This window comes from Gavialis gangeticus, unplaced genomic scaffold (assembly GCF_001723915.1).
Source record: "Gavialis gangeticus isolate Ggan-Ray unplaced genomic scaffold, GavGan_comp1, whole genome shotgun sequence".
In the NCBI taxonomy this organism is placed as follows: domain Eukaryota; kingdom Metazoa; phylum Chordata; order Crocodylia; family Gavialidae; genus Gavialis; species Gavialis gangeticus.
Window position 1 is genome coordinate 13,895,138 of NW_017729032.1, and position 10,288 is coordinate 13,905,425.

At 40.6% G+C, this 10,288-nt stretch overlaps 1 protein-coding gene across 3 annotated transcripts in view; it reads left to right on the top strand.

Moving 5' to 3' along the window:
* Positions 1 to 10,288, top strand: part of TMEM135 (transmembrane protein 135) — a 447,390-nt gene that overhangs the window by 308,187 nt on the left and 128,915 nt on the right. For all 3 annotated transcript variants that reach the window (XM_019524781.1, XM_019524779.1, XM_019524780.1), the window contains one exon: positions 2,102 to 2,148. In XM_019524781.1, coding sequence (XP_019380326.1) covers positions 2,102 to 2,148 — 47 coding nt within the window. The remainder of the gene's footprint in view (positions 1 to 2,101; positions 2,149 to 10,288) is intronic.

Genomic DNA, 10,288 nt, shown 5'->3' on the forward strand with positions numbered 1-10,288 from the left:
TTGGATTTTCTCAGGCTTTGGAGGAGTCCAGATGCCCAGCAGCCAGGACTAGCCAAATCAGCAGGAAAACTGATCTCTGAAAACATTGGCATCGCTTTCAAGAGACTAGGTGGTAGCCAGATAAGAGAATAAGGAACTTTGCTAATCTTTTTGTTCTGTCTTCAAACTTAGGATCCCTTTATCTTGTATGATTCTTTTATCCTAGGCCCACCAGGTCATTCTATCTCGCCCACGAGGCCCCTAAAAATTTTAGAAAATTAATATTAATCTGCCCTGGGCTGCCTGTCATGAGACCCTTGATGCCTTGCCGAAACTCAGTCAGCGGCCCTTTGCCCAAAATAATTGCCCATTCCTATGGTAAAGAGTGATCTCTGGGCAAGTGATATTCCAAGTTAGCCCATTCTATGGAAAGGGGAACCTAAAATTTCTCTCACCCGAAGGGAAGCCACCTGGAGCCAGCAGAGATTCTCCTGCTCCATCTGTGAGATCTGTTGTAAGGGCAGTGGTACTGAGTCTTGTTGAGGATAAAGGGTTTTGCTAGGGCAAACCTTGGGCTGTTCTGTGGGACAGGCAGCAGGCCTCTGGGGGGACACTGCAGACAGGTTTGTGTCACAAGCTAGTTCTAAGTCAAAAGCAGTGGAAATGTAAGGATTTTCCTTGATAATCTACCTTGAATTTTCCCTTTAATCACATTCTATTTATATGTTCATACATCCCTTTAAAATCTTTTTCTTCTTGTTGTGTTTACACCCTTCATGCATAAAACTAATATTGTTGTGGCCTCCTTTAGCCTTCACTTAGCTAAGATTTTGTTTTTTTTGGTTTTTCAGTCTTTTCATCACCTTTTTTAATATAGTTATTGCCCTTTTCAAAAATCCCTGCAATTTGTCCATATCTTTTTAACACTATTGCATTCAGTATCAAACGCAATTATTTCCTTTCTCGTAGGGTTTGTCTACGTAGTAAATTAGCATAGATTACGGCTATGTACTCACATTCAAATAATGTAGGAGTATTCTCCCAGGCTTGTTCTCCTGGGAGAGGAACTTACCCAGAAACGTGTGCAGACATTTTAATAGTGAAGCCTTGGAGTGTGGAAAGTGTGCAGCACTGACATTATGCAGTTGGAAAGGAGGATTGTGCACACGTTTCAGCATACTCTGCAGGCTTCCTTAGTTGTCTTGGTAACAGATGGCAGCAGTGCATAAGGCAGTCCTGGTTGGGATTGTGAAGAGGGCATGCTCTGCACTCTGTTGGACCAGCAGAGTCCAGCAAGAGATGCACTGTACTTATTCTCCTCCCCCTTTCATGTTAATGTCCATGTTTTTCTTTTCTTTTTGTGGAGGAATAGCTTTGTAAAGCATTTGGGGGTTTAGATCAATAACATGTTTATTGTAGAATAGCTTTCAAAAGGAAGCTCTAAGTATTTCCAGCTTTATTTGAATAATATTTGTGTATATATTGTCCTCTTTATCTCTGGATGATTATAATTCCAAATGCCAATACAGTGAAATTTAAATTATGATAAGGGTTCTAAATTCCTGTTCTGATGATGACCTTGAAAATTATATTCATGGTCTTTCAGATGGAATAACTTACTAACCATTCTTCAGGAACCTAAATTAACTTTTATTCCACAAAAGTTGGTATCCTTCCATTCTTTTGCTTGAATACATGTATAATGATTTAATCACCTAGTAGGTCATGTGAAAATTGATTTAAAAAAAAAAAGGAATTACCCCTTATTCCACACTGTGCTCCCTGTGCATTTTCATGTAGATATAGAGATCTGTATCTATATCTATAGCTATCTATATATTTATCTAGATATATCTATAGATATATAGATATATGAATGAATGAAAATGCATATATATATCCATCAGTCCATATTGACATATGTTGCCTGATCCAAAGCCTGTTGAAATCAATGAATGTCTCCATGTTAATTTTAGTAGACTTGAATAAGGCTTATAGAGCATGAAATGTGACAATAAAACTTCTATTTTGATATCTGTGAGAGTGCCTCTGATCTAAAACGGGTTTGCCTGTAGTGTTAGTACAGCCTTTTATTTAATAAAATTATTTCTGCTTCTTATAGGTCCTTTTGTTCTGCATCACGGCTGCTCTGTTCATGTTCTTTTTCAGGTATGTCATTAGTATTTCCATTTCTATTAAAAAAATTATGTGAAGCAGCCAATTGCCCACTTGTTTGATTTTGAGATTGAGATAAGAACATCTTCTGCTTTTTAATGAAGTAGACCTTTTTCATGGTACAGTGTCATGAAGTTCAAAATTATTGCTAGTAGTTCAAAAATCAGTGTTACATCTGAACATGAAGTCTCCAAAGAATATAGAAGTGTGCTGTATAATGGCGAGGAAGAGGTAGGGTTATAATTTGTGTGTGTATATAGTGATGTATAATATTTTTAGAGCATATTGAAACTATAAATATGACATTAAGGCAGCAGTTACAGGAATGTAGAAATATTTACTTTCTATCTAAGTTTTTTGAATAATTTCCTGTGTAAACTGGGAAGTATTCTTCATAAGCAAATATAGTGGAATAATGCCTAAAATTTGCAATTGACTCTTGCTTATTTCAGTCTTAAAAATCAGAATAAAAGCAGTTAGCAATAATTTCCTTTTTTTAATAAGCATTATGAAATGTATTTTGACCTGCAAATATACATAATATTCATAAGTAGAGGGTAACCACTTTTAATTTGTTTTAACATTCTTTGTCATTATGTATCAGTTTGTTTCTGTGTTTGATTAGGAACCCATTTAAACGTCTCTCTCTCTCTGTCTGTAAGAAATATATAATAAAAATGTGTAACTCTTCAGTACTTAAGTTTTAAATAACTGTTCCCTGAAATTATTCCATTATATATTTAGTTGAGTAGCTGTCTGCTAAAATAACCTCTAACTACAACCCTTGGAATTAAAATATTCTGTGGTAGATTTCTGTGGCATGTAGCCATCTGCAATTCTGTGGCCACAGAATCCCCTGATAATTGCAAAACTCCAGGAGCTCTGGGTTGTTTTCTTTCATAATTCAACAGCCCTGGAATCGCTTACAAATACTGGCCAAGAAAATATTGTGCAGGGGGAAAACTATTATTTTTAAAGATTCTAAAATGCATTCCTTTCCTCATCCACTGCCCATTAAGACTCTTAAATTGGCAATCTTCTCTCTGTTTTGTTTTGTGCTGCTGCCCTGAGTTGTCAGGCCAGCCTAAGATTAGCCTGAGGGATTTTACTTCTAATGTTGATGCTAGACACCTGCCAAGGGGACCGTGGCTGAGAAAACGTTAAGGGCTGGGTAATGTTGTGAAGGCTCTGAATGTTAATTGTTTCCCTGTTTAATTGTTTGCCTGTTTATATCTGTGATTGTAAAGCAGCGATTCACAGTTGAAATGGAAAATTAAAATAAAGCAGAGTTAAGCCTTGGAGTCCATGCTGAATTCCTCAGTAACTAGACTGCAAGACCTTTCTCTCTGGGAAATACTCCAACAGCTCTTGCTTCACCAAGGGCCTCATTAAATGTGTTCTTCCTTGATATCTGTACTGGCAGTTTTATGGACAGTTAACCAAACCACCTTTATGCCTTTTACCTGCCTCTGAAGCATTGAACATGGCCTGTGATAAACTCATGCTTCTAATGGTTTCTGACTTGTGGGTCTTGTTTATGGCTAAGGACAGACATTACACATAAACCAGTTTAAGTGATCAGAAACTGGTTTAAAATAAGCTTAGTGCACATAAATCAGTTTAAAAATGGCTGAAACTGGTTTAAGATTAACGTGGTTGAATGTAGTGACAGATTTAACTGATTTGGGTCAAACTGACTTATGCAATGTCTGTCCCAGACCCCTTCCTGGTTTAAGTTAAACCAGATTCCCCCAGCAACCCAGATGCTTTGCAGTCCTGGGCTGGGCTGGGCTGGGCTGTCTGCTCCAGAGAACAGGGTTGGCCCTGCTCCTCTGCTTCCTGGCCTGAGCTCTGGCAGAGACTGCTTCCCCCTGCCCTCCTCCCCTTCCCCCTGCTGCTCGCTGCTCAAGCAGGGATCTCCCCCTTCCTGCCTCCCATTTCCCACAACACAGACCCTAGCCCCATGGACCCTAGGCATGTGGTACGCTAGCTAATGCTGAGAGGTGTGTGGGTGTATGTGTGTGTTTCCAGTTTCACTGGGACAGGAGAAAGGCAGACAAACAGTGTCTGCTTAGGGTTTTTTGGAGCCAATCACCAGCTTAGCTGGTAATGTCCATTCCTTCCTTCCTTGGAAAAAGCTATTTAAGAAGAGCTTGAACCAATGGGAGAGGCTTTTGTTTTCTTGATGGGCTGCTGAACGTTGTATTATCAGCTGACTGCTGGCTACCTTGCCTATCAGGTTTGCAGAAGTAATGAAGAAGCAGGGGAGGGAGATTGAAAAATTCAGTATCATCAACAGATGCATGCATTGGACACCCACCCCTCCTCCCCCTTCTTGCCTCAGGGAGCTAGCTTGGGGCTTGGGTCCTGCAACACTCCCACCCCTTCAGCAGTGAGCAGGGAAAAGTCTGAGACTGTGCAGGCAGGGTTGGGGTTGAAACCCCTCAGTAATCAAAACATCCTGCTGGGGGCCTGGCCATGCCCTCCCTCTGCTCAGCACTATGGAAAGGAAGAGAGGGCTGCTGTAGCACCCCATCCATCCCCTGGCTTTTAGCCTGAGCTACTGCAGGCATGTGCCTGCATTTCCTCAGTCCTGAGGGAATGTCTGTACACTTGCAAATTGGTTCAACCTAGGCTAGACTAACCTGCAAAGTTTGAATCAATTCAGGCTCAGGCTTTTTGAATGTTTATCCCTAGCCTATGTGTTCAGAAACCAATTGCTAGATTTGGGATCAAGAAGGAATTCTCCCCTAGGTTAGGTTGGCAAGGACTGTTGGGGAGTTTCTCTCTTCCTCTGTAGTATGAAGCATATAATTATATATAAATATTCAGCTGTCATTTTCAGCATACGTATACTTGGTGTGTCTTTTCCATAGAGGTTTTGGAGAGCATTCAAGGGAGATGCTTCATTGGCCAAATCAAAGTTCTGGGGCTGAGATTCATGCCATTTTTGTTGTCCTTTAAGGCAGGAAAGAATGGGAACAGCCCTTAAGCTGCCTGTCACCTGATGCAGAGTGAAGCTTTTACTGTATCCTATTCATGCTCATAAATAAACTCGGCAGGAACAGAATAGTGCTAGACTTGGTATATTTCCAGGAGGTTCTGAGAAAAGAATCTAGTCCAAAACAGAGATACCCAAATTTATTCAGGCACCCATCAACAGGGAAGAAGTTATCATTGTCTGTAAAAGAGCCCATCATCCCCGTTATTTATTGATCATATGTTTTATCTTGGGCCGACAATCTTTTCCAGTGTAGTTTCTGGCAATAGGAGGATTTTTCCTTTTCCAGACAGCAGGGTTGTTCTCAAGAATTTCTCTTTCTTTCTTTACTACCTTACATTTGTAGCTATGTTCAGAGGCCATGAATTATTATATTGACAGAAAATTTACTGAAGCCCTTGAAGGAAGTGTCTACCCATTTTCTTCTCGCTACAGTTTTTCTTAGTTCCTACCTCCTCTAGAAGAATTCGCAGCAATGGAGTATCCTGTCTTCTGGTGGGTGATATCCATTGGACAGCCCTCAGCAATAATATTCAACTTTATAGCATCTCTCCCTTCTTTACTAAGTGTCAAGCCTACATTTTTCATTTGTTTAAGGTGGCTTTATAGACCCCGTAAGACAAAAGTGTATGTATGTTCCTAATGTCAAAACTGTCTTCTTGAGGACATGAACAGTTTTATAAAATAGCTAAAAATCACATTTCTTTTTGGGGAAGATTTGCTATATAATCATAAAGGTCAATTTGTGTAATCATAGAGGTCAGTTTGTGTACACAGTTACTTTTTCATGTTGAGTTTGGCTGATGCTTCCTTTAGAAGAGAACTGTTCAATTCTGCCAGTTTTCAGTGAAGGAGACTGAAACCAGTATCTGTGTTTAATTGTTGCCTAATTATGATTCTCACTCTCTCTTAACATTCACTGCTAGGAAATCTTACTGTACTGGATATGAATACCTGGGTATGTGTTTTCCCTGTTTATCTGAACGTTTCCTTTCTCAGCACAATGAATTTCATGTATCTAGCACACTGGGGACCAGTTCTTATGCCATGAACTTTGAGCTGATATGACCTCAGGTTCGAATGAGAAATATGGACATTTCTGTTAACTCACCAACACGTAACTAAAAACCATCCTGAGTTGTTCTTGGAGGCGAAGCACAGAAGTTGCACTTATTGTGTGGTTACGTGTAGAGAAAGTGCTCTACAACCGTAACCAAACAGACGGTCAAAGCACATAGAGTGCTGTAAAAGTGGTGGATTCATTTTGAAATGGCAGTTCCATTTTCAAAGTGGCAGATGTAGGATTAGACTTTAGTGCTGTAGGTTAGAGCTCTGTAATGAACATCTGGACCAATCTCATCACAACTTATGGTAGGTTGCATTCTGCTGACATTCTATGGAACATTGGGGTACCCCATTCACCTGACTTAGGCCAGAGCTCGTCTCGTGCATCAGAAACACGCACACGTAAAACCTGGGCATCAGACACACACACATGCAGGTGTTGTGTGAATGCATGAGTGCGCACACATTCTCCCTCTCCCTCCCTCCAGGGATCTGACACACAGAGAACACACACACACCCACCCACCCAGCAGTATCTGTGCACAGTACCTAAAGAGTGGTTGGCTACTTGATTTGGCCATTCGCTTCCTCTTGGGAATCTTTGGCAGCCCAGGGAGTCCGCGGGGTACAATGGGAGGCATGCAAGAGCCCTCCCCCCGACCTGCTAGGCTCAAGAGCTCCCCTTCCTGCTGAACCCCCTCCTCCCAAGGGCTAATGTGTGTTCTGCTTCCTCCTGACTTAACCATGGGTGCTTAGAGTAAAGCTTGAAAGTTAAAGTGCTTCCGCTGTGGGCTGCTTGAACACCTATACCTAGACATTAAGTCAGGCTGATGGGTCTAATTATGCCTCCAAAGTGGCAAATAAATTCAGGACCCTTTGTAATGAATCTGTGGCCCTTATTACTCAGAGAAAGTAAATCTTCAGGTAATTACTAACATGCATTTCTTTTTAGGTACTGTATGTACCTTCTCCTTACCAGTTATTTTATATCATTCTCATATTCCTTCTTACTATTTCTTCTGTAAACAAGACCATCCTCATTGTTTACTCATATGAACGTTTTTACTTGCCTCCAATTCTTTCATTTTCTCTCCCCTGCACTGCTTCTGTTTCTATTGCATCATTTTCAGGTAGATGACCTGAACTGAACACAGGCTGCCATTTTGAACACTATTGTCCATACACTTACGTATGCACACATTTACCATAACATATAATGGCATTACAATAATTCTTATGGTATTCCTCAAATGTTTCACTTCGCTATTTTGACCACCATTACGTGCTGAACAGATGTTTTCATTGAATTGCCCCTGTTGATTCCCCGGCTGCTTCTCTGGAATGGTTATAGCTAATAAAGAATGCAGCAATGATTCATATTGCTCCTTCCTTCCTTACTATACCCTGTGGATAAGCAGAAATACTTCAGTGTCCAGGGCATCAGTCCAGTACCTTTTATGAGCACGGAATTTAAAAACAACTCTTATTTTTAAAAAGAATCATTGCTGAAAAACAAATAAGCTAAAAAAGGGTTAGCCATTAAGGTGGCCAAAATTTAGAGTAACAATTTATATTGTCTGAAACCTACACATGGGACCTGTGTAGAGGTTACTTGGCTAACTCGTTTCTAACTTGGCACCTTGTGTAATAATCGCATCATTTTATGGCTGAACTTTGCTTTTTCTGAGATGGCTGTTTCATAGGGATCATTTTTAAATATTGTTCTTTTTATAACTTGGCTCTATTCATACATGTAAAATATTTTGGTCAGGGAATCTGTCAGTAATAATTACATATTCTTCTCATTGGAAATGTTTGGAAGATAGTTTGCTTTAAAAAATGTGTAAACAGGAAACCACTGTAGAATGATTCAGCTTGACCTATTGCATATAGAACTTGTCTTCCCTTGTACAAAGTTAGCAGAATGACTTCAGTATTGGTCTCTGCACTACCATTGTTGTAATCCTAAATATTACAATTACTTTTAAATAATATTAAAGGATCTAGGAAGTGACAGATCTTATTGCTACACATATAGCCATCAAGACATGCCTGAATTTTAATTTTTGGCACAAGAGGAGCTTTTCTACCCTAAAAATGGAAGAGAAAATGTAAATAAAAAACTGTAAGTCCTTAGGACAAGCTGGTTTGATCTACCAACTATTCTATCATTAAATATGAACTAATCCATCATTAAATATGAACATTATTTAGAAAATGGTTCTGTGAACTGGTTGCATGGATATCTCATAAAAGGAAAATACCCAATGGTTTTGCAAAGAGGAAGTCCTGAAATCCTACTGGTTGGTAAATTAAGTCTGTTGTTGAAATTTCTGTATCTTTGAACATTACCACCAAGATGAGTGCAAAAGCTACCCTCATTTCAGTTGCTTTCAATTAATAATTGGAGGTAATCTCCATGCGTGTGTAGTATGGAGCTTTGCAGAGATTAAATCATATTATATACATTTTTTGTGGTCCTTGATTGAGTTCAATATGAAACAGTGCTCTAAACATTCTGTATGCTGTTAATTTTTTTAGTTTCCCTGAACAGTATGTTCAATTCCTTTTTCACATGCCAAAGAAAGTTATATATGGTACAGGGTAGGCAGTAAGCTAGGAGAGGATACAAAGGTTAGCAGTGGAATTGCAAGATGCTTTCAATAAATTGCTACTTCACAGCTAAGCCCAGCACTATAGATCAGTGATCTACAACCTTTTTAAGTAGGAGATCACCTTTGGCATTTAAAAGCAACCCAAGATCTACTGTATGCTGCTGCCACCCATTTCCCCCCTGCCCAGCAGGTTAGTCGGTGGGGAGGGGGCAGATCGAGGCAGAAGGAGAAAAAATTATTTGGGGGCGTGCCTCCCTGGCAGGTAAGTCCCACCTGACTTGGGCCCCACTCAACTTACCCCAGCTCCTGCCTCTGCAACACTGTCCCTTACTGCAGTAGCCTTGACCTAGCTCCTACCCCTTCCCTCCCCAACAGACTGACCTGTTGGGCTGGGGCGTGTGCGTGCATGCACATGGCCACTCAGCCCCACACCCCAGCCTCAGATTGGCTGGAAGAGACTCTGAGATTTACAACAAGAGGCTCTGAAATCTGCCGGTTGTCACAGGCCAGCTGGTCACCGTGAGTGTATCAATTTTATCACAGGCCAACTGGGCTGTTTGATTCAGTTTCAGATCGAGGACGCAAAGTTGGGAGCAAAATAAAGGCAAATTTATTATAGCTTACACACACACAACAGTTAACAAAAAGATAAATGTGGTAAGCAGATAATGCAGTATTAAAGAGCTAATAGTAAATAATAACAACAGATAATAACAGATAAATCAATTCTGTCACAGGCCAACTGAGCACTGCGAGGGTATTAGCCACTGGGCTGTTCAAAACAACAGATAGACAGACATGGGTTGGCAATTTATCGATAGTCCCTCAATGCCAGGTACGCATCAAGTGATTCCAGCGAAGTCGGGTGTCCCTTGATCAACGCTGTCAGAGGGATTACGGGGAAGGTCCCTTGATCAGGATCCTATCCTCACTCACACTGGGGTCCAGGCGTGGAACAGAAATGACCGTTCTGTTCCCTCCTTCCTGCTGGTTACCTGATGCACGCGCTTTTTATACCTAGTTTTATGTTAATCTGATGGCCTCAGAGCCACTCATAATGTTGCCCTATAGCTGTTACCCTATGGGATTGAAAGGTGTTAAAATTCTCATAAAAGGTTACTACCCAGACTAGGGTTTATCCAATAAGCAAATTATGATTCAGCACCTTTAGGTTTGAAATTGACATTGCTCCGCCTAAGTTCCAACCCCTTTTAGGCTTCATTTGAATATGCTTTCTTGGGATATGTTTTCTTGGAATGTGTTGGGTGTGCCAGGCAGTTAGATCCAGTTTTATCATCAAGACTGAACCCTGAGCAAGAAACCGTTAGGTTGCCTAATCTTACAGCTACAGCTTTACCTAGGGGGCCCAGTCAGTTTCATAGTTAGTAGGGTCAGAAGGGACCTGAGCAGATCATCAAATCTGACCCCCTGCCATGGCAGGAAAGAGTACTGG